This window comes from Muscardinus avellanarius, assembly GCF_963383645.1.
Source record: "Muscardinus avellanarius genome assembly, chromosome: 12".
Lineage (NCBI taxonomy): Eukaryota > Metazoa > Chordata > Mammalia > Rodentia > Gliridae > Muscardinus > Muscardinus avellanarius.
In genome coordinates, this window is record NC_137798.1 from 13,968,141 (window position 1) to 13,993,449 (window position 25,309).

At 41.0% G+C, this 25,309-nt stretch overlaps 1 protein-coding gene across 1 annotated transcript in view; it reads left to right on the plus strand.

The window, feature by feature from the left end:
- Positions 1–55: 55 nt before the first annotated feature.
- Positions 56–25,309, plus strand: part of UBR1 (ubiquitin protein ligase E3 component n-recognin 1) — a gene marked incomplete at both ends in the record, with an annotated part of 123,588 nt that continues 98,334 nt past the window's right edge. Inside the window, 5 exons of the mRNA XM_080707719.1 lie at positions 56–136; positions 11,751–12,007; positions 17,566–17,644; positions 23,880–23,990; positions 24,637–24,767. Of these exons, the coding sequence (XP_080563845.1) occupies positions 56–136; positions 11,751–12,007; positions 17,566–17,644; positions 23,880–23,990; positions 24,637–24,767 (659 nt within the window). The remainder of the gene's footprint in view (positions 137–11,750; positions 12,008–17,565; positions 17,645–23,879; positions 23,991–24,636; positions 24,768–25,309) is intronic.

The following is a 25,309-nucleotide window of genomic DNA, read 5'->3' on the forward strand; positions in this document are numbered from 1 at the left end:
GGCTTCCGCTCGCCGCGGCCGGGGGTCGGCAACTGCGGGCGTTGGTGTCCCTAAGATGGCGGACGAGGAGGCCGACGGCGCCGAGAGGATGGAGGTGGGCGGCGCGCTGCCCGGGACCCCGCGGCGCCTGGCATCCGTAAGTCCCGGGCGCGCTCCTGTGGTCCTCCCTCCGCGCCGCGGGGCGGGGGCCTGCGGCCGATCTGGAAGGAGCCGGGGGCAGAAGTGGCAGCCCTCCCGCCGGGTCCGCGGAGACCCCGGCGGCCGGTCCTCGGCCCGGGCCCGCCGCCCGCCGCGCCGCCCGGCCGCGGGCGAGCCATTTCCTGGCCGCGCAGGGCTCGCAGCCTTGCCCAGAGCATCCCGAGAAGGCCCCGCGGGCTCGGGGAGAACCCGGCGTCTCTCGCTGCCCCCCCTTCTTTTTAATTTTTTTTTTTTAAGGTGTAGCAGAAACTCCGAGACATTTCAGCTCAGAGCAGCACCACTAATTAATATCGGAATCTAGAATTAAAAAGGTAGCAATGGCAAAACGGAGCGAGGCAGTCGTCTGGCTGCAGGGAAAAAGCCGATGAGGATAACGCCGACCGAGGGGCAGCGTCAGGGAATGTTCTGGATATCCTCCTCGCATCTCTCCGGGGAGATGCCTAGGAAACATTCAAATGTTGACCATGGCCGGGTGTCTTATCAGTTTTTCTTTATAGTGCATATGGCTCTTCATGAAGTCTCTTTGCTTTGTAGTTTTTTTTTTGTTTGTTTGTTTTTGGTTTGTTTGCTTGTTTTGGTACTGGGAATTGAACCCAGGGGCATTCTCCGAGCTATACCTCCAGTCCTACTTTTTTATTCTTTATTTTGAAACAAGAGTCTCACAGAGCTGGGGAGGTCCTCACTAAGTTGCTGAGGCTGGGGCTGAACCTGCAGTCCTTCTATCTCAGCCTCCCAAGTACAGGGATTACAAGCGTGCGCCACCACACTCAGCTGGTTTATAGTTTGTTTTTTTTTTAATTAATTAAAAAAATTTTTTTGCAGTACTGGGAATTGAACCCACGGGCATACTACCTCCAGCTCTACCCTGGACCCATTTTTTATTCCTTATTTTGAAACAGGGTCTCACTGAGTTGCAAGGACTTCTCACTAGCTGAGGCTGTCCTCCAACTGTAATCCTCCTGTCTCAGCCGCCCAGATGCTGAGATGACAAGTGTGTGCCACCACTCTCTGCTCTAGAAAAATCTTTTCTTAATGGTAAACCCAGGTATTCTGGAGGCGTAAGAAGGCTTGCTTGAGCCTAGGAGTTCTAAGCCAGTCTGGGCAAAATGACCAGATGCTCAGATAAAAACAAATTCATAAATAAATGAATAAACAAATAGGTGGTAATTTGTACTTAAGTGGAGAGCTGGGCAGGGTGGCACATGCTTGTAATCCCCAGTACCTGGGAGACTGAGATAGGAGGATCAAGGGTTCAAAGCCAGCCTCAGCAACTTAGCAGGGCCCTTCACAATGAGTGAGACCCTGTTTCAAGATAAAAATAAAATAGAACTGGGGTTATAGTTCAGAGGTAGAATGTCCCTGGGTTTAATACCAGTACCACCCAAAAAAAAAAAAAAAAAAAAAGAGAAACTGCTGGGAGCAGAAGAACTGTTGCAATTTCATATAACCAAAGATGATTGATATTTATTTAAGGCTTGAATATATTAATTCCTTCCAGTTGGTACAGTAAGACCTCATTGTTCCACTAGTATGGAATAGCCTCAAGGAACTCAGACTAGTATGGCGGTTAATAAAAGTGCTCAAAGAATTTTAATTCAGGATAGGGTGATAGAGCCAGGGATGGTGGCTTATACCTGTAATCCCTGTACTTTGGAGGGTGAGACAGGATCACAGGTTGGAGACCAGCCTCAGCAATGTAGTGAGACCTTGTTTCAAATAAAAAGGGCTGGGGGTATAGCTTAGAATGCTCCTGAGTTCAATCCCTAGTACCAAACACACACAAAAAAGATATGGTGAGCCGGGCGTGGTGGCACACATTTGTATTCCCCTGGCTTAGGAGGCTGAGACAGTAGGATCGCGCAGGTTCGAAGCCAGCCTCAGCTACTTAGTGAGGCTCTCGGCAACTTAGTGAGACCCTCTTTCCAAATAAAATATAAAATAGGTCTGGGAGTACAGCCTGGAGGCTGGAGCCCTGGGTTCCACCCCCAGGACTACACACACACACACACACACACACACACACACAGTGGTGTAAGTGGATAAAAACATTGTGCTGTTAAGCCTCATAACCAGGCTTCTTGGCTTGAATCTCTGTATTTACTTGACCCAGAGATCATCCTGTTTCCGGTTTTGTTTTGTTTTGTGGTACTGGGAATGAAACCCAGGGGCATTCTACCTCCGAACTACATCCCCCACCCCTATTTTTTATTCTTTATTTGGAAACAGAGTCTCACTGAGTTGCAAAGGGCCTCACTAAGTAGCTGAGGCTGGCTTCGAACCTGCGCGATCTTCCTGTCTCAGCCTCCTAAATGCTGGGATTACAAGTGTGTGTCCCCACGCCTAGCTTCACAAAACAAGCTCAATTTTAGATTTTTTTTTTTCCATTTGAATGGTTTGTATTTAAGTCATCATTAGAAGCCTGGCATGCTTGTAGTAATCCCAATACTTGGGAGACTAAGACAGGAGGATCTGAGTTTATGGGCATCCTCAGCTACTTAGTGAGACCCTCTGGAATTTAGCAAGAAGCCTGTTTCAAAATAATAAAAAATCAGCCGAGCATGGTGACGCACACTTATAATTCCAGCATTCAAGGAGGCTGAGACCTGAGGATCGCGGGTCACTGACAGCCTCAGCTACTTAGCAAGGGCATTCTCAACTCAGTGAGATCCTGTTTCAAAAAATAAAAATACTAAAAAATTGGGCTGAGGGTGTAGCCCCTGGCTTCCATCCCTAGTACTGCAACAACAACAACAACAACAAAATAAATAAATAAATAAATAATTACGCTGGGGGCATAGCTCGAGGATAGAATACCCCCTGGGTTCAATCCCCAATACCACAAAAATAAAATAGGATAAAATAAATTAATCATCATTGGAGATGAGGAAATCAAAAGTAATGAATATATAACTGTTACAGGGTTTAAGAAAATTCGCTCCCATTAGAGTCATGTTCCTATTTATAGTTTCTGATTTCCTTAAATCAAGCTTCTTTTAGACCCTAGGTCATTTTTTTTCAGACTGCTATCAGCAACTTTCTTAGCATCACCTAATATGCAATAGAAATGAAATAATAGGATGAGTTATTGTTGTTTGTAAAGGCCATTGCTTAAGCATCATCAGGGGGCCAGGTGGGGCGGCACAGACCTATAATCCCAGTGCTTAAGAGGCTGAGACTAGAGAATCACAGGTTCAAGGATAGCCTTAGGAATGTAGCAAGACCCTCAACAACTAATTGAGACCCTGCTTTAGACAGGGTCTAAAGGTGGGTAGCTCGAAGAGGTAGCATGGTCTGGGGTCAATATCCAATCCTCCCCGACCCCCAAAACATTACCAGGAAAACTGATTTTGTATGTTTGTAGTGAGGTTCAAGAATCTATATTTTTCACAATCATGCCCTGCTTATTTCAAAATCTTGATCGAGTAATATTTAGCTAAACATTTGTAAGTTATCAGTATAGAATTGACAGTTGATGCTATCGGAAGGATAAGATCTTTGAGGAGGAGAAGAAAGAGAGAGGGAGAGAGTGAGTGTGTGTTTGTGTCTGTAGCTCCATACTTATGCATGCATGTGTGCTGGTCCTGGAAATGGACCGGCCCAGTAGGTAAGAGCCTATGCAGTGTCATAAGGTATGATTTTTGAGAAGAGGGTGACGTACTGGATCCATGATGAGGATGGAGAAAAATGGGCACTCCAGAGTATTTTAAATGGTCTGACAGCACGCTCAGAAGATACCTCTTGCCATGGTGTTAAGTCTTTTCTTTTGCCTGTCTGCACACACTGGGTCATTTCATCCAGTTTGGTGGTTTTAAATGCCATCTGTGTGTATTCACTTCCCAACCTCATATCTCTAGGTCTTCTCACCTCTGAGCTCCAGAATTATAAATTCAGCTGCTTACTTGACATCTCCACTTGGATGTCTGAAAGGTGTTTTAAATGGTGAGTGGTTTGGAAGTTACTGTAGTAACGTAAACCATAGGTGGTAGCTTGTGATGAATTTGAGAGAGATTTTGATGGTAGAAGCAAAAAGACTTTCTGATGGATTAAGATGAGAAAAAGCAAGAAATAGATGACATCTAGATCTCTAGTTTTTGACATTTATGGTGATTGTGTTATATACTGAGAGGAAGGACCAGACTTTAGGAATATTTGAAAGGAGGAAGGCAACTCAAGAGTTCTGTTATCCCTGCTTCAGTAGGTGACACCTCCATGACAGCTCTGGAATGCAAGCATCGCTGTCCCCATCTCTAATCCAAGCCACCATCTGTTGCCTAGACAACTGCAGCGGCCTTTAACTGTTCTCTTTGCTTCTACTTTTGCCATCTTCCAGTCCGTTCTTCACAGAGCAACTAGAGTAGGCTCGTTCTTTCGTTCCTTCCTCCCCCTTCCTCTTTTCCTTCCTTCCTTTCTTTTTTATACTAAGGATTGAATTCGGAGGCATTCTTCTCTGAGCTACTTTATTAGAGACTAGGGAAAGAGTAGCTCTCTTTTATTTTTACTTTGAAATAGGGTTTTGCTGACTCACTGATGCTCACCTGGAACCTGCTTTCCTCCTCCTGTCTCAGCCTCTCAGTTTTTTTTTTTTTTTACTATTTTCTTGTGTGTGTGTGTGTGGTACTGGGGGTGAAACCCAGGGACTTTTCTACCTCTGGCATATACTCCCAGACCTATTTTATATTTTATTTGGAAACAGGGTCTCACTAAGTTGCTGAGAGCCTCACTAAGCAGCTGAGGCTGACTTCCAACCTGTGTGATGCTCCTTTCTCAGCCTCCCAAGCGCGGGGATTACAAGTGTGCCCCACCATGCCTGGCATAGAAGTTGCTATTATCATAGTTAATTTCCTTAAAAGGAGTAAGAAGTTAGCTATTTTCATTTTCATTGGAATTAACTTTCCTCAGAAATTTGGGTCTGTATCATTTTGGGCCAGAGCACCGCTTTCATTAGTAAGGACAGCCAGGTATGAGCAGGACTTAATTCCTATTATGTTTTTCATTATTAATGTGGATAGTTAGGGAAATTCTAATTTTCAGTATCAAATTCTATAGAATTAGATAGGAAATTAAGATGTGTGTGTTAGTGTTAGTTACTGGGGATTGAACCCAGGGGTAGTCTACCTCTTGAGCTACACCCCCAGCTCTATTTTTCTTTTTCTTTTTCTTTTTCTTTTTCTTTTCTTTTCTTTTCTTTTCTTTCTTTCTTTCTTTCTTTTTTTTTTTTAAAGAGCCTCACTAAATTGCAGAGCTGTTGAAACCTAGCCTCCCAAATCCTGGGATTACATGCACTAGAATGCCTGGCTGAAAGTTAAATTCTAAAACATCAAATCAAAGTAACAGATTCAATCCTACAATCTATTAGAGGCTAGGGAAAGAATAGTACCTTAGTATAAGTGAACTGGTGCAGGAAACTGACTTGTATTAAATAACACATATTATCCTGCAAATAAAATGTTCTGTCTTCAGTACTTCATAGAGAATCTGTTAGGAGAGAGACATTTATAAATCAGTGATGCAGAATGGACCCTGTGGTGTCTCGTCCATCCTTTGCTTATGTCTGGCTTTGAAAGGTGCTACAGATTTCCCTTGCCACCACCTTATCCGTTTCTCTAAAGGCCTTAATCATATCTTGCCCTATGAAACTTTTTTTTGAGCTTTTAACCCATTGTTTCAGATGTTTAAGACAAAATATTAGAAAGTCTTTACTATGAACAAATGTGTGTTCCATAATATTTTGAGTTAATATATTGCCTATTGAAGAAGCAATAGTTATTTGACGAGTTTGGTTTTTTTTTAAAAGCATTTGATATAGCCTTTTTTAAAAATGTTATCCTGAGTCAGGAATGATGGCACACACTTGTAATCCCAGTACTTGAGAGGCTGAGACAGGAGGATTGGGGTTTGGCCAGCCTCTGCAGCTTAGTGAGACCCTCTGTAACTTAGTGAGACCCTGTTTCAAAATAAAGATTGAGTATTCTTTATTTTGGCTGAGAGTGTATTGCAGGTAGACTGCCCCTTTATTTTGGCAGGGGGTGTAGCTCGGAGGTAGATTGCACTGGGTTCAGTCTCCAGCACCCCCCCCCCCCCCACACACACACACTATACTCCTATAATAAGCTGAGTGCTTAAGAAAATAAGCTGTACTAAGTCAACATTGTTGAAAGACTCCTGAGGGTTATTGAGCTTCCCTAAGTACTCACTCCTTACCTGGCAGTGACAGACTCTGACCAGAATGGCATCTACACTTATTCTCTTGAATCAAATTCTCTTTCTAATAGTTTACTTATTGTTGCTTTTCAGAACAAAGTCTGTTTGACCACTTAGGGGAGTGGATGATAGCCACTTAATATGTCTTTATGGGCTAACTTTTTTTGTGTGTGTGGTACTGGGGTTGGAACCTAGGGGCTTTTCTACCTCCAGGCTACACTCCCAGACCTATTTTATACTTTACTTGGAAACAGGGTCTCACTAAGTTGCTGAGAGGCTCACTAAGTAGCTGAGGCTGGCTTCGAACCTGTGCAATCCTCCTGTCTCAGCCTCCCAAGCGCGGGGATTACAAGTGTGCGCCACCACACCCCACTTTCTCACTCTGTACAAGAGTCAATTCAAGATGGATCAAAGACTTGGAAATCAGACCAGAGACCATACAGTTCCTTGAAGAGGGCATAGGTTCAACACTTCAACAAATAGGTACAGGTAAAACTTTCTCAACAAGACCTCAAATGCACAAGAAATTAAAAGGAGGATCAATAGGTGGGATTGCATTAAACTGAAGAGCTTCTCTACTGCAAAGAACTCAACAGAGGGCACACAGAATGGGAGAAAATTTTTGCCAACTACTCTGATAGAGAATTTATTATCTAGAATATACAGAGAATGCAAGAGACTCAATGCTAAGAAAACAACCCAGCCGGGTGTAGTGGTGTACACTTTAATCCCAACATTTGGGAAGCTGAGACAGGAGGATCCAGGTCCACAGACAGTGTCAGGTACTTAGTGAGGCCCTCTGCAACTCAGTGAGACTCTGTTTAAAAAAAAAAAAATAGGTCTGGGGGTATAGCTCAGAGGTAGAATGAAAAATAACCCAATCAAAAAATGGGCAAGTGAACTAAATAGATGCTTCACAAAAGAAGAAATTCAAATGGGCAATAAATGTATGAAAAAATGTTCAACATCATTAGCAAATCAAAACTACCCTGAGATTTCACCTAACTACAACTAGAGTAGCAATCATTAAAAACACAAACAACGACAAATGCTGGCGAGGATGTGGAGAAGTGGGAACTCAACATTTTGGGGATTACAAATTAATGCAACCACTTGTGTGTGTGTGTGTGTGTATGTTGTGTGTGTGTGTGTGTGTGTGTGTGTGTGTGTGTGTGTTTTGGTGATACTGGGGTTCCTGGAAGCCCTTCTACCTCCGGGCTACACTCCCAGACCTATATTTTTTATATTTTTATTTGGAAACAGGGTCTCCTAAGCCAGCGCGGCTGGCTTCAAGCCTGCTCGATCCTGTCTCCGCCTCCCAAGCGTGGGGATTACAAGTGTGCGCCACCATGCCTGGCTTAATGCAACCACTTTGGAAAATAGTATGGAGGATCCTTAGAAGAATGGGAACAAACCTACCATATATATGATCCAGCAATCCACTTCTGGGTATCTACCCAAAAGAATGGAAAACCAAACTACTGCATGTGTATCTATGTTCATAGCCACACAATTCACCATAGCCAAACTATGGAACCACCCAAGATGTCCATCAACAGATGAATGGATTACAAACCTGTTAAGCCGGGTGTGGTGGCGCACGCTTGTAATCCCAGCATTTGGGAGGCTGAGACCTGGAGGATCACGGTTCGCGGACAGCCTCAGCTACTTAGTGAGGCCCTCTGCAACTCAGTGAGACCCGGTTTCAAAGTAAAGAATAAAAAATAGGGCAGGGGGTGTAGCCCGAAGGTCAAATGCCCCTGGGTTACATCCCCAGACCCGCAAAAAAAAAAAAAAAAAAAAAAAAAAAACCTGTGGGATATGTACACAATGGAATTTTACTCAGCCATAAGGAAAAACACAATTACCTCATTTACAGGGAAATGGATGGAACTGGAAGACATTATGCTAAGTGAGATTAGTTAGTCACAAAAAGTAAGAAATCAGATGCTCTCTCTAATATGCGGAGGCTAGGGAGATAACGAGTCAGGAGAAACTCTAGATGAAGAAGGAAAAACTATCAATGAGCAAATAAGGTGATCTGAGGGGGGATGCGGGTAGGGGAGGGAAATTCCCTAACGTGCATTCGCAGACACACCAAGTCGATCAGAAGCCAAACCTGAGAAGGGAGGGGGAGGGAATTGAGAAGGGCTAAAGGAGTGGTTTGTGCATGTATGCCTCTACCATCTTTTTTTTAAATTTCGGGTCTGCGGATAGAACCCAGGGTCATTCGACCTCTGAGCTACACCCCCTGCCCTATTTTTTTATTCTATATTTTGAAACAGGGTCTTACTAAGTTGCAGAGGGCCTCACTAAGTAGCTGAGGCTGTCTGCGAACAGAAGTCCTCTGGTTTCCACCTCCTGAATGCTGGGATTATATAAACTTTTCATTGAACTATTTAAACTTAAATGTAGACAGATAAACAACATAAAATAAAAAACATAACAAAATAAATATAAAACATAAACATAAAATAAAATAAAAAAATGCTTTACACTGACAGTTTTTACATAGCGATAAAGTAAACAGGAACTACTAAAGCCAGAGGCCTAACCCCTATCAGCTGAACAGTGTTTAATTGGAGGAATGAGCTGTAGCTGAATTGCCTATGTTGGATTGATAGTAGAGGGCTGTGCCTGCAGCCCTGCTCCCCGCCTCTGCTCACTTGCAGTGACTTACAAACTGCCACCATTATGTTGGGCCATTTGAATGATCTGGGGTAATCAGAACTGACAGTTAAGCTCAAACTGTCAGTAATTGCCAAATGTGACTGCATTGCTTGATATCTGGGAAGCAGCCTTGTTTGGTTGAAGATAAGAATGTATGGTGATGCAGATAGTGGTTAGAAACCTATTTATCATGAGAATTAGACATTTGGCACAGCCCTGCTTGTAATCCCAGTATTTGGGAGGCTGAGGCAGGAGGATCTGAGTTCTCAGACAGCCTTGGCTACTTAGTGAGCCCCTTTGCAATTAAGTGAGACCTTGTTTCAAAGTAAAAAAAAAAAATAGGGCAGGGGTATAGCTCAGAGGTAGAATGACCCCTGGGTTCCATTCCCAGTACTGCAAAAAAAAAAAGTAATAATAATGGTCATCCAGAGAGGAGGGGTAATTATTAATTATTATTATTATTATTATTATTATTATTGCGTGTGTGGTACTGGGGGTGGAACCCAGGGGCTTTCTACCTCCAGGCTGTACTACCAGACCTGTTTTATATTTTATTTGGAAACAGGGTCTCACTAAGTTTCTGAGAGCCTCACTAAGTAGCTGAGGCTGGCTTCCAACCTGTGAGATGCTCCTGTCTCAGCCTCCCAAGGGCGGGGATTACAAGCTTGCACCACCACGCCCGGCTAATTGTTACTATTATTAATTTTTTTGTGTGATACTGGATGAAACCCAGGGCCATTCTACACCCCCAGCCCTATTTTTTTATTCTTTGAGACCCACTAAGTTGCAGAGGGCCTCACTAAATAGCCGAGGCTGTCCATGAACCGTGATCCTCCTGTCTCAACCTCCCAGATCCTGGATTACAAATGTGCGCCACCATGCCTGGCTTCTTTTTCATATATATATATATGGGAGGGTATTGGGGGTTGAACCCAGGAACATTCTGTCTCTGAACTATATTGCCAGTCCTATTTTATTTTATTTTTTATATATTTACTTGTGTGTGTGTTTGTGCACGCACATGCATGCGCACACACACTTTACTAGGAATTGAACATAGAGGCATTTTACCTCTGAGCTACACTCCTAGCTCTATTTTATCTTTTATCTTGTAACAGGGTCTCATGAAATTTCTGAGGCTAGCTTTGAACTTGCAATCTTTCTATCTCAGCCTCAGTGTACTGGGATTACAGGGTGTGCACTACAACGCCCAGTTTATATTTTATTTCATTGTGGTACTGGGGTTCCTGGAATCCCTTCTCCCTCCGTGCTACACTCCCAGAGCTATTTTTTTTATTATTATATTTTTATTTGGAAACAGGGTCTCTTAAGCCAGTGCTGCTGGCTTCGAACCTGCACGATCATCCTGTCTCCGCCTCCCAAGCACGGGGATTACAAGCGTGCGCCACCACACCCGGTGCTTATTTTATTTTATTTTGAAACAGGGTCTCATTAAGTTGTGGAGGGCTTCACTGAGTTGCTGGGCCTGGCTGCAAACCTATGATCCGCCTGACTCAGCTTCCCAGGTATTGGGATTATAAGTGTGCGCCACCATGCCCTGCTGGGTTATTATTATTTTTGTGTGTGTGTGTATGTGTGGTGGTGGTCCTAGGTATGGAACCTAGGGACCTTCTATTTCCAGGCTACACCTCTAGACCTATTTTGTTTTTTATTTGGAAACAGGGTCTTGCTAAATTTCTAAGAGCCTAAGTTGCTGAGGCTAGCTTTGAACATGTGATCCTCCTGTCTCAGCTTCCCAAGTACTGGGATTATAAGCTTAAACCACCATGCCTAACTAGGTTAATTTTTTAAATATATTTTTTATTGGTGCATTGTAGCCATACGTGTGTGTGTGTGTGTGTGTGTGTGTGTGTGTGTGTGTGTTACTGGGAATTGAACCCAGAGGCATTTTTTTAAAAAAAATTTCTTCATTATTTGGAAACGGTTTCACTAAGTTGTGGGGGCTGGCTTTGAACCTGTGATCCTCCTGTCTCAGGCTCCCAAGTACTGCGATTACAAGTGTGTCATCCCACCCAGCTTGTATTATACATCTTTTTTTTTTTTTTCCAGATTTAGGGATAGAACCCAGGGGCATTCTACCTCTACAGCATTCTACACCCCCAGCCCTATTTTTTATTCTTTATTTTGAAACAGGGTCTCACTGAGTTGCAGAGGGCCTCACTAAATAGCTGAGGCTGGCCGCGAACCATGATTCTCCAGTCTCAATCTCCAGAATGCTGGGATTATAGGTGTGCGCCACCATGCCCAGCTTAATTCATACATCTTAATGGGGTACAAGATGGTAGAAGCATACATGCTAGGTTAATGTTTTTAATTAAGCATTTTCTTTTGTATTGGTGAGGAATAACATATCCTTTACATTAAAAGTAAAAAGATTCTGCCGGGCGTGGTGGCGGACGCTTGTAATCCCAGCACTTGGGAAGCTGAGACAGGAGGATCTCACAGGTTCGAAGCCAGCCTCAGCTACTTAGTGAGGCTCTCAGCAACTAGTGAGACCCGGTTTCCAATAAAATATAAAATAGGTCTGGGAGTATAACCTGGAGATAGAAAGACCCTGGGTTCTACCCCCAGTACCACAAAAAAAAAAGTAAAAAATTATGCTATTATTTTTATCCCTATGTCATTAAACAGGAAATTGCAATTGTCGTCTTTTCTTTCAGTGGTGGGATCAGCAAGCTGATTTTTATACTACTTTCTTGCATCATTTGGCACAATGGGTGCCAGAAATTTATTTTGCTGAAATGGACCCAGACTTTGAAAAGCAAGAGGAGAATGTACAAGTATCAATATTTACTCCACTGGAATGGTACTTATTTGGAGAAGATCCAGATATTTGCCTAGAGAAATTGAAGCACAGTGGAGCATTTCAACTCTGTGGGAAGGTTTTCAAAAGTGGAGAGACAACATATTCTTGTAGGTAAGAATTAGAAATTATTAGATAAATGAGTTATAATTACAATCTTTGGTGTCTCGTCCTATTTCATGATGTACTTTTACTTTTTTGATTTATTACTATTTATAATATATATAATCCTACATAATTTCCTTTTATTTTACAGTATAGGTTTTTTTGTGACCCAGGGACATTCTTTTTTTTTATTTTTTATTTTTTGGTGGTACTAGGGGTGGAACCCAGGGGCTTTTCTACCTCCAGGCTATACTCCCAGACCTATTTTATACTTTATTTGGAAACAGGGTCTCACTAAGTTGCTGAGAGCCTCACTAAGTAGCTGAGGCTGGCTTCGAACCCATGCGATCCTCCTGTCTCAGCCTCCCAAGCGTGGGGATTACAAGGCTGCGCCACCACGCCCGGCTTAAGTCTATTTTGCTTTGCTTTTGAATTTATTACTTCTAGTTAATCAATTCTCTTACTTGGTCTTCCTGTTTTCCAAAAGTACTTGATTGTTTGTTTGTTCTGCCTTGTGTATAATATAGTCTTGGTAATACTGGGAATTGAGACCAGGGATGCTCTACTTCCCCAACACTTTTTTTATTGTATTATATAGTATTGTATTTTTATTTTATTTTTTTGTGTGGGTCTGGGGTTGGAACTCAGAGTCATTCGAACTCTGAGCTACACCTCCTGCTCAATTTTTTATTCTTTATTTTGAAATAGGGTCTCACTAAGTTGCAGAGGCCTCACTAAGTAGCTGATGCTGTTGGCAAACTGCAATCCTCCGTGTCTGCCTCCCGAATGCTGGGATTACAAGCAATTACAAACATGCGCCACCACACCCGGCTTTTATTTTTGTTTTAAAACGGGGTTTAAAGCCGGGTGTGGTGGCGCACGCTTGTAATCCCAGCATTTGGGAGGCTGAGACAGGAGGATCATGGTTCGCAGCCAGTATCAGGTACTACTTAGTGAGGCCCATTGCAATTCAATGAGACCCTATTTCAATATAAAGAATAAAAAATTGGTGTTTGGGGTGTAACTTGGAGGTAGAATGCCCCTGGATTTCATCCTTAGTGCCACCAAAAAACAAACAAACAAAAAAAAAACAGGGTTTCACTATGTTGCCGAGGGCCTTGCTCAGTGACTTGAGACTGGTCTCAAACTTGCCATTCTCTTGTCTTAGCCTCCCAAAAACTGGAATTACAGATGTGAGGCACTGCTTCCAGATTGTAGGCAACATATTCTGATCTGAAACCTTTGGGACCAGGTATATTCCAAAATTCTGAATACTTTCCCAGCAGAATCAAGTGAGAACTCAGTAATCAAATGCAGTAAGATTTCTGTAAGAAATCTATGAATTTTCATAGCAAGTGATATAAAGTCTTTAGTTTGATATCAGGGCAGGTTATTTTACCACAAACTGAGATTTGGTATAAATCTACAAAGTAACAAAATCTTTCAGAGATGTATGGGTTTCAGAATTGTGAGGAAGGGATTGTACACCTGGAGGAACAGTTGGAATATAGTTGAACAAAAGAGGCTGATGATAGGGAAATTGGACGTAGTCTTTGTGTTCCTCGTAAAAGCAGTTGCCTTAAAGATTATGGCAGATCAGAGTATTGTTTTACACTCTACCCTGCCTGCAAAGTTTGACTTTTAGATCTTAGCAGCACTGTCAGTTTTCTTTCTTTCTTTCTTTCTTTCTTTCTTTCTTTCTTTCTTTCTTTCTTTCTTTGTAAAGGTGGTTTAGCGTAGGAGTATGAATTTTATAGACTTTATAAATTCAGAGTTCTTTTTTTGTCACTGTAATTTTGTGCTTGACTGGTTATATATAGTTAACAATCATTTAAAACATGCTATCTTTATGCTTTTAAGAAAAAAGTTAGCTTTTGCCTTTTGTATACTAAGTTGCTATGTTGTGTGTAAGGCTTATTTATTTTCTTACTGTGTGTGTGTGGGGGGTACTGGGGATGGAACCCAGGGGCTTTCTACCTCCGGTTTATACTCCCAGACCTATTTTATACTTTATTTGTAAGCAGGATCTCACCAAGTGGCTTAGAGCGTCACTCAGTAGCTGAGGCTGGCTTCGAACTTCTGCGATCCTCCTGTCTCAGCCTCCCAAGCACTGGGATTACAAGCGTGCGCCACCATGCCTGGCTGGTGAGTCCCTGTTTCAAAATAAAGAAGAAAAAAATAGGGCTGAGAGTGTAGCTGGGAGGTAGAATGCCCCTGGGTGAAGAAGCCAAGGTTGCTGCCAAGCATCCTATAATGCACAGGGCAGTTTCTTCTACCCCAACAAATAATTATCTGGTCAAAATGTTAGTAGTGCTGAGTTGAGGAATTCTTTTCTAAGTAGGTCAGTATCGGCGGGCCTGGTGGTGCATGCTTGTAATCCCAGCATTTGGGAGGCTGAGACAGGAGGATCACGGTTCATGGCTAGCCTCAGCTACTTAGTGAGGCCCTCTGCATCTCAGTGAGACCCTGTTTCAAAATAAAGAATAAAAAATAAGGCTGGAGTGTAGCTCAAAGTTAGAATGCCCCTGGGTTCCAGCCCCAGTACTGCAATAAATAAATAAATAAATAAATAAATAAATAAATAAATAAGTCAGTAGGTCAGTAGGTCAGTAGAGCATTTATATTTTTATAGAATGTTATTAGGCAACCTTTACTTCCTGTTGCCTTTAATTTTTTTTTTTTTTTTTAAATGGAGTACTCGAGAGATCAAGCCCAGGGAACCATACTTGCTTGGGAAATATTCTACCACTGAGTTTCACGCCCAGCCCTAAAATTCATTTTTTAAAACTTTCTAATTTTACCCTTTTTCCTTGTAAAGACAAGCTAAAATTTCCTGAAGATGTGGAGGATGCCATAAGCCTTCAAGAGATCCCAGACTCTGATAATTAACACATTTTGGCGTGTAACAAAAGGCTTGGAGCCTGTACCTGAGACAGGGCAGGCCTATAGGATGGAATCCTCACATCAAAAGACCTGGCCCAGAAGGGGTGGATCTAGATGGGTCAGAAGATGATTGGTATAGCCGGGCGTGGTGGCGCACGCTTGTAATCCCAGCGCTTGGGAGGCAGAGACAGGAGGATCTTGCAGGTGTGAAGCCATCTGCGTGCGTGCTGGCTTAGGAGACCTTGTTTCCAAATAAAAATGTAAAAATAGGTCTGGGAGTGTAGTCTGGAGGTAGAAGGGCTTCCAGGAACCCCAGTACCACCAAAAAAAAAAAAAAAAAAAAAAAAAAGAAGATGATTGGTATAAAACTGTTCTGTATCTAAAACACTTCAGTAGTGAGCCTGGTGGTGCTTGTAATCCCCGTGCTTGGGAGGCTGAGAAAGGAGGATCGTGCAGGTTCGAAGCCAGCCTCAGCTGGCTTAAGAGACCCTGTTTCCAAATAAAAAATATAAAATGGGTCTGGGAGTGTAGCCCAGAGGTAGAAGGCCCCAGGGTTCCATCCCCAGTACCACACACACAAAAGAAAACACTTCAGTAACTTATTTTCAAGTCACTCCACTGCATTTATTCCTTCAATGCAGTGCCTTAATCTATTTCTATCTTTCTGTCTTTGTAATAATAAAATTGCTTAATCTTATAGCAAAAAAAACTTCCTAATTTCATCTTTTCAACTCTTTTAAATATTTTTGAAAAGTAATCCCATTATACACTAATTTATATTTTTCATAGTGTTTCCCTGAAAAAATTAATAATATATTTTAAACATTCTTTTTGTGTGTGTGTATGTAGTATTAGAGATGGAACCCAGGGGCATTCGACCTCTGAGCTATACCCCAGACCTATTTCATTCTTTAATTTGAAACAGTCTCACTAAATTATGGAGGGCCTCACAAATTGCTGAAGCTGGTGACAAACTTGTGATCCTCCTGTCTCAGCTTCGCCAGTATTGAGACTATGTGCACGTGCCACCATACCTGGCTCATTTTAAATATTCTTAATGGGCTGGGTGTGGTGGCGCGTGCTTGTAATCCTAGCATTTGGGGGCTGACACAGGAGGATGACGGTTCACGGACAGCCTCAGCTACTTAGTGAGGCCCTTTGCAACTTAGTGAAACCCTGTTTCCGAACAAAGAATAATAATAAAAAAAAGGGCAGGGAGCGTAGCTCAGAGGTAAAATGCCCCTGGGTTCCATCTCCAGACCTGCAAAAAAAAAAAAAAAAAAAAAAAAATAATAATAATAATAATAATAATCTTAATGGGGGCGAAATTAAGAAAGCTTGAACTTTTTGTATTCATGAAATAAATATTGTGTACCTGCTATGTGTTTAGGACATAGCAATGTAGAAAATAAAAATTCTTTCCCTTATAGTGCTCATATGCTAACAAATTTTGTCTTAATCTAGTGTTTGTAAAATATATTTATGAATGTAATAGGGTCCGATGATGGCTGATGAGATAAAACTGATTTTTTTTGGTACCGGTAGTTGAACTTGGGTAATTCAATCCCTAAGATATACTTCTAATCCTTTTTATTTATTTAATTTTTATTTTTCTATATTTGGGTGATACTAGGGGTGAAAACCAGGAGCAGTTTACCTCTGAACTTCATCACCAGCCCTATTTTATTCTTTTATTTTGAAACAGGGTCTCACTAAGTTGCTGAGGTTGGTCATGAACCTGCAGTTCTTTCAGCTCAGCCTCCCAAATACTGGGATTACAAGTGCGTGCTCCCGTGCCCGGTCCTGTCTATCTATCTATCTACCTACCTATCTGTCTGTCTAGTCTGTCTGTCTGTCTATTTATTTATTTATTTATTTTATTTTTGAAATAGAGTCTCAGTTTAGTTACTGAGACTGGCTTTGAGCCTGTGATCCTCCTGTCTCAGCCTCCCAGGTACTAGGACTATGGGCATGTGCCACTGCATCTGCTAAAAACTGATTTAAAAAAAATTTTTTTAGCCAGGTGTGGTGACACATGCTTGTAATCCCAGCATTTGGGAGGCTGAGACAGGAGGATTGCGGTTCACGGACAGCCTCAGCTACTTAGCGAGGCCCTTCGCAACTCAGTGAGACCTTGTTTCAAAATAAAGAATAAAAAATAGGGCTGGGGCTGTAGCTCTGAGGTAGAAATGCCTTTTGGCTCGATCCCCAGTACTGTGGGTGGAACCCAGGGAAATACTACCTCTTGAGTTATATCCCAGTCTTACTAAGTTGCTGGGGCTTTTCTAAGTTACTGAGGCTGGCCTTGAACCTGCAGTCCTCTTGTTTTAGCCTCCCAAATACTGGGATTACAGGTGTACAGTACCATGTCTGGCTAAAAATTGGTTATTTTTACAAAATTAATTTTGAATTATATCTTAACAGAAACCAGGCGAAGGCTCAAAATTATGAGAATGGTTTAAACTAAAACCATACAACTACACAAACAGATGTGGTTTAAATGAGGATAGAATTATGCTAACAATGCTATCTTTGTTGAAAACATTCCTAGAATTCAGTTTTTAAAGCATTTTTATATTCAGTTTGCATGCCGTATAGGAGGAACCTCATTCACATTATAATCATACCTCAAGCATCAGTGGGTGTCATTCACATTTTGGAATCTAATTTTTAATCTTTTTTAGGGACTGTGCAATTGATCCAACATGTGTACTTTGTATGGACTGCTTCCAGAATAGTGTTCATAAAAATCATCGTTATAAGGTAAGAAAACAAATTCACAAAATCACTGGATTAGCGGGAATCTGTTAGCTAGTCCAAATTTGTTTCTTTTCTTTTTTTGCGGTACTTGGGCATTCTACCTCTGAGCTACACATCCAGCGTTATTTTGAATCAGGGGTTTTACTGGGTTGCAAAGGGCCTCACATGGACAGCCCAGATTTATTTTTGTCTTTTTTGTTGTTGTTGTTGTTGTTGTTGGGAAGGGCCTCACTAAGTAGCTGAGCTGTCTATGAACTGCGATCCTCCTGTTTTAGCCTCTTGAATGCTGGGATTACAAGCATGCCCTGCTACGCCCTGTTAGCTCGTCCAAATTCTTTTTTTTCCTTCAAACTTGTGATCCTCTTTATTTATTTACTTTTTGTTAAATAAAATTTTTATTGGTGTATTGTAGTCATACATCTTAATGGGATAAAAAAAAACTTGTGGAGATATACATGCACATATCACCCAATCAGCCCCTACCCAATTCCTAGCCCTTCCCTCCCCCTCCCTCCTTCCCATGCTTGGTTTCCTGATTAACTTTTATATGTTTGTTTTTTTTTCTTCTTCCATATATGGAAGAAAAGTTACATTTGACAAGGTTTCCAAGAACATTTGGTGAAGGAAATAATCTTTTCACTAAATATTGTTGAAAAATAATAACTACATGAAAAAGAATAAAATTTTGGGCCCTTACCTAACACCATATACAAATATTAACTCAAAATAGATAAAAGACCTAAATGTAAATCTTAAGACTATAAACTTTTAGAAGAAAACCAGGGTCATAAACTTCACAACACTGAAATTGGAAGTGATTTCTGGTTATGATTCCAAAGGCACAGGCAACAAAAGAATAAACAAACTTCATAAAAAATAGAAAAATATTGTACATCCAAAGACAATGTAAACAGAATTAAAAGTTACTGATAGAACAGGTTAAAATATTTCCAAATGCTATATCTGAAGGTATATTAATATTCCAAATGTAAATCCTAAAAATTAACAATAAAAGCAAACAATATAATTTAGAAATAGCTTTTACCTAAGACTAAAATAGATAATGAATCTCCAAAGATTTTTATATAACCAATAAAGACATGAATATCACTCATCTTTATCATAATATAACTAATCATTAAGGAAATACAAATAAAAACTGTAGTGAAATACTACTTCACATTTGTTAGGATGGCTGCTTAACATGAATTACCTTGCTCCAGCCCTTTACCTTGAGTTTGTTATTCTTTTTACTTGTAAAGTGTGTTTCCTATAAGCAGCAGATGGATGGATTTTGGTTTTTAATCCATTTTGCCACTTTATGTCTTTTTATTGGGGAATTGAGGCCATTTACATTAAGTGTGATTATTGAGAGATAATTTTTAATTCCTAACATGTTAAGATTTTATTTCTGTTTGAAATACTGTTTATTATTCTTTGCTTAGTTGTCTATTGGATGGGAAATCTTGTTTCTTTGGTTCTGGTGTGTATTACCTATTTCTTTGTAGTTAATCTCTTTGAGTATTTTCTCTAGCGCTGGTTTTGAAGACATAAATTCCTTCAGTTTCTGTTTGTCATGGAAGCTTCTTATTTCTCCATCTAATTTGATAGATAGTTTTGCTGGGTAGGAAATTCTTGGCTGGAAGTTGTTTTTTTTTCAGAGTTTGGAATATGTTACTCCAAGCCCTTCTGGCTTTCATGACTTGGTTTGGGAAGTCTATAGTGATTCTAATTGGTTTGCCTCTGAATGTCACTTGGCCTTTTGTTTTTGTTGCCTTTAAGATTCTCTGCTTGGCTTCCACATTGGTCATTTTGACAATTATGTGGCGTGGGGAACCTTTTCTCTGATCCTGTCTAAAGGGAGTTCTATAAGTTTCCTGGACCTGTGTATCGACCTCTTGCTCTATGTTTGGAAAATTTTCTGCTATTAGTTCTTTGAAGAGATTATTGATCCCTTTGGTTTCACCTTTTCCCTCCTTTATTCCAATTATTCTTAGGTTAGCTCTCTTAAAATGGGCCCATTTTTCTTCAATGTCAGATTCCTGCTGTCTGATTTTTTTTTCTAAGTTATAAACTATGCGTTCATTTTTGGAGTGATCATCTTCTAGGTGTGAGATTCTATTCTCCATGTGGTCTAGTTGATTGTTTATAGTTTGAATGGATGCCTTTACTTCAATGATTGCATCATTTATTTCTTTTAGACTCTCTCTAAATTCTTTTTGAAAGCCCCGTATTATATCTAAAGTTATATTCCTGATTTGATCTCTGCATTTCTGTGTTATCAGGTTCTGATATTATGGGGTTGTGGGCGTTCATTGCTCTATTGTTCCTCTTTCCCATGATATCATAAGTTTTTGCCTTCTCTGTGTTCTTCCCCAGGTCACCACAACTTTACTTAGGGTGCTCTGGATCTTGAGTTTGTTGTAATCTCAGCCACCACCACTCCTTTACTGGGTTGTATCATGAAGTCTCAGACCCAGGGAGTTAATTGAGGCTGCATGAGACCGTGGGGGTGCTGGGCTGGGCGTTTTCCCACGGGGAGCTGCAAGTAGGGTGTGGTATCTTTGCCACCGCTACTCCTTCACTGGATTGGACTGCAAAATCTCAGACCCAGGGAGATTATCAAAGCTGCGCAAGTCCCTGGGGGTGCAGTACAGGGATTTCTCCTGTAGGGGCCGCAATTTCATTTAGTTATTGTGCGTACTGATCTGGAGCTGTCGCGGGCGTGGTGAACTCACCGCAGCTGCTGGCAATATGGCGCCACTGCCACGCCCTTGGCCGTGAGGCTTGCGTATTTCTTTTCTGGTTTTGAGCTCCGTTCTGAATCCCTGGAAGGAGTGATGAGCTTGGCCACTGGGAGTTTTAGACGTTCTTTGTGCTGAAAGAACTGCTGAATTACACCCGAATGATCCGCAGCTACTCACTTCAGCTCCTTGTTTACCTTTCCTCTCTGGAGCCCAGTGCTGTGAGGCATGACGGTGCTGGTGCGGCTCCACAGTGCAGGCTTATTTCTTTTCTGGTCTCTGGTTGTTCTTCTTTTTCTCTGTTCCTTGTGTTTACATTTTTTGTTTCTCTGCTGATAGTGTTTTCTGGCTATGAAAAGCGCTCATTTTGTGGCAATAGGGATCGAGTATTAGCAGGACTCATAAACACTGCTTTTTTCGGTCGCCATCTTCCTGGAAGTCCAGTCCAAATTCTTGACCAGTGTTTGAATTCCTGTTAGACAGCACTGATATGTGGACCTTTAGCTTCTAATTAAACATACTATGTGATAGACCATCTACTACTTAAAGAGGTAACCTCTTACAGCTTTTTGGTGAGACATAACATGTCTATACAAAGATTGGATAAACTACTACCCAGATCAAGTCATAGGACTGGTCAGATCTTCTAGATTCAGTAACTCTCTCTGAAGAGAACCTTTCTTGTGTTTTGTGGGAATGGTTTCCTTGATTTTTTTTTTTTTCCTTTTATCACCCAAATCATAGTTCATAGTTCTATCTGTGGGAGAGGGGAACTGAGGATTGAGCCTTGAGGCATTCTCCCTCTGAGCTACACCCAGAGCCCTATTTTAAATTTTTTTAAATTTTTATTTATTTATTTATTTATTTTGTGGTACTAAGGGAAATACCCTGGGGGGGGGGGCTTTTCTACCTCTCTGTATTCACAATCTTAACCTAATAGGCAGTGGGACCTTAGCTAAACCTAGTTATATGAAAGTCATAGAAGTTATTCTTTGTAATTGTCCTAGTAATGCTGCAAGTGTGGATCACATGTGGTTTTGTGTATTTCATGTTTTGGAGGGGGAAGTTGTGGAAGGGTTAAAAATCAGATCTCTGGTATTCTCCTATACCTGAGTTAGTATATTTTAATTAGGTTTTTTTTTTGTGTGTGTGGTACCGGGATTCCTGGAAGCCCTTCTACCTTTGGGCTACACTCCCAGGCCTATTTTTTTATACTTTTTATTTTGGAAACAGGGTCTCTTAAGGCAGCGAGGAGGCAGGCTTTGAACCTGCACAATCCTCCTGTTTCCGCCTCCCAAGCATGGGGATTACAAGCCTGCGCCACCACGCCCGGCCCTTTCAGTGTTCTTAAAAAATTAATTAGGCCGGGTGTAGTGGCGCAGGCTTGTAAAATTACGTCTGGGAGTGAATCTTGGAGGTAGAAGAGTTCCATCCCCAGTAGCACCCCCACAAAAAAAAAGAACACTGAAAGGAATAAAGGTTATGAGTAAGTTTTAGTTGCTGTGGGGCATTAGTAAAATAAAGATACTATATACATTTCTTCATTACCATATTAATATCATATTTTGGGGAGGAGTTGGTGGTACTAAGGATTGATTCCAAGGATGCTTTACCACTGAGCTTTACCCAAGTTCATTTTTAGTTTTAATTTTGAGACAGGGTCTCACTAAATTACTACACGTTAGCCTCGAACCTGCAATCCTCATGTCTTAGCCTCCCAAGTATTGGGATTATAGGCACATACTGCCATATCCAGTTTGAACAAACTTTTTAAAATCAATATAACGGATGGACGTGGTCGTGCCTTCATGTAATCCTCTTACTTGCGAGGCTGAGACAGGAAGATCCCAGGTTCAAGGATATTCTTACCTATTTAGTGAGACCCTTAGGACCTTAGCAAGACCCTATTTTGAAATAAATAACAGCTTGGAGGTAGAATTCTTCTGGGTTCAACCTCTAGTGCCCACCCCAAAATACTATTATTATTATTATCATTGTTATTGTTATTACTAACAATTATTATTATTTAAAATCAGTGTAATGTGGTGGCATAAGCCTGTAATCCCAGTATTTGGGAAGCTGAGACAAGATGATCATGGGTTTGAGGCCAGCCTCAGCAATTTAGCAAGACTCTGTTTCAAAATAAAAAATTTAACTGGGCGTGGTGGTGCATGCTTGTAATCCCAGTACCTAGGAGGCTGAGACAGGAAGATCGTGCAGGTTTGAAGGCAGCCTCATTAACTTAGACCCTGTTTTCAAATAAACGATAAAATTGGTCTGGGAGTGTAGCCTGGAGGTAGAAGGCCTCTAGGTTCCATCCCCAGTACCACAAAACAAACAAACAAACAATTTAACAAAACAATAACACTGGGGTGTAGCTCATAGATTAATGTCCTGGGTTCAATCCTCAATACCACCACCATGGGGAAAAAATTATTTAATAAAAAAAAACCCTCATTACTGAAGCATTTTAAGTGTGGTAGAGATTTGGGGCACACTGTTCAATATATCCTCCATTAATTCAGAATTTTAAAAACTACTATTTAGCTGGGCATGGTGGTATACTCTTGTAATCCCAGTATATGCGAGGCTGAAACAGGAGGATCAAGGTTCACGTGCAGCCTCAGCTACTTAGGCCCTTCTCAACTCAGTGAGACCCTGTTTCAAAAATAAAAAAAGGCAGGGTGTGGTGGGGCAAGCTTGTAATCCTCGCATTTGGGAGGCGGAGACGCAGGTTCGAAGCCAGCCTCACTGGCTTAAGAGACCCTGTTTCAAAAAAAAAAAAAAAAAAAAAAAAAAAAAAAATATATATATATATATATATATATATATATATATATATATATATATATATATATATAAATATAGGTGTCTGGGAGTGTAGCCCGGAGGTAGAAGGGTTTCCAGGAACAAATAAAAAAAGACTACAAAAAGTAGGGCTGGGGGCATAGCTTGAAGGTACGATGCCCAAGTTTTCTGGTACCACAAAAATATATATATTATTTAAATAATTCTAGAGTTATGTCTCAAAAGCTTATCAGCTTTGAAGATCCATTTTGTTAGTATCTCAAGATTTTGGTGAGCTTTTTGTTTTTAAAGATGAGTTTTGTTACATCTGGGTTTTATTACATTAAGGTAGTGTAATAAAGATTGAAGTATTGGCCAGGCGTGGGGATGCACACTTGTAATCCCAGCATTCGGGAGGCTGAGATCAGAGGATTGTGACAGCCTCAGCTACTTAGTGAGGCCTTGTTTCAAAATAAAGAATAAAAAAAAAAAAAAGGCAGGGGATGTAGCTCAGAGGTTGAATACCCTGGGTGAATTCAACCTCTGAAGTATGGTATTCAACCTATGAGCTATATCCCAAGAACCCGTAAAAAAAAAAATTCTTTTGAAGTATTGGTGAGAATTTATTATTTGAGTCATCTTTATTATTCTTTCTTTCTTGCTTGATAATCATTTTGATGCAAGAAAAACTCCTTTTACATTTACAGATGCATACTTCTACTGGAGGAGGATTTTGTGACTGTGGAGACACAGAGGCGTGGAAAACTGGTCCTTTTTGTATAAATCATGAACCTGGAAGGGCAGGTACTACAAAAGAGGTAAGGATATTACCTCTGGATTCAATCCTCAGTACTGTAAGTAAATAGGTAGGTAGGTAGCTAGGTAGGTAGGTAGATGATAGATAGATAGATAGATAGATAGATAGATAGATAGATAGATAGATAGATAGGCTGGGGTTGTAGCTTGGAGGTACAATTTGAGTACAATTCCCAGTACCATAAGGAAGGAAGGAAGGAAATTAATTAATTAATTAATTAAATAGAGCTAGGGTTGTAGCCCAGAGGTAGAATGCCCCTGGTTCAATCCATAGTATCACACATACAAAAATAAACATGAAACGTGAGAATAGTTCTTGTAAGTTAGATGAGTTAGCCAGTTGCTCTGTTGTCCTCATCTAGCTATTCAGAAGGCAGAGGAGAGTGTCCCCAAGGGAGGGTCAGTAAACAGGGCCCCTGGCTCTGCCTCTGTCCTGGGATCTGCAACACTAGCTTGGTCTCACGAAGCTGAACTGAATGGCTAGCATAGCAGCTCTCGAGCTGAACTCGGGCAACTCTTTTGAGCTCCTTTTCCTGAAGCATATTGTAATGAATTCATTAAAGTGATTATTTTAAGTAAATAGCATCATTATCATCCATTTATTTGTATATAATCTTGGTCAGTGTGTTTTTCTCTCCTTCCTTGCAGACATCACGTTGTGCATTGAATGAAGAGGTAATTGCTCAAGCCAGGAGAATATTCCCTTCAGTGGTAAAATACATTGTAGACATGACCGTATGGGAAGAGGGAAGAGAACTGCCTTCAGAACTGCAGATTCGGTGAGGAGATCGTCAAAAGGGACGGGCTTTAATACCCACAGCCTAGTTTTATTTTGAAATGGGTCGCTCTACTTGCTGAGACTTTCCTCAAACCAGCAATCCTCCTTTGTCAGCCTGTGTGTGCGCCATCACACCCCGCCAGCAAGAAAGACTTCTAATGGGTACATTTCTTTTTAGGATGGTGAAAGTGTTCTGTCAATTGTGGCAATGTTACAAAACTATGACTATACTAAACATCACTGAATTAATCCTTTAAATAGGTGGATTTTTAAATGTATGCAAATACATCTCGATAAGCTCCTGAAAAGGGGGAAATAAATGGGAAAAACATACAGTAATTCCTTTAAACCAAAAAAAAAAAAACACCCTCAGTATATGAAAAATGAAACAAAATGGGTGCAGTGACCCAACCCCATAACCCCAATACTTGGGAGCTGAGACAAGAGGATCATAGATCCCAAGTCAGCCTCAGCAACATAGCAGACTCTCAGCAATTGAGCAAAACCCAGTTGAAAAAAAAATACAAAGGCCTGGGGTATAGC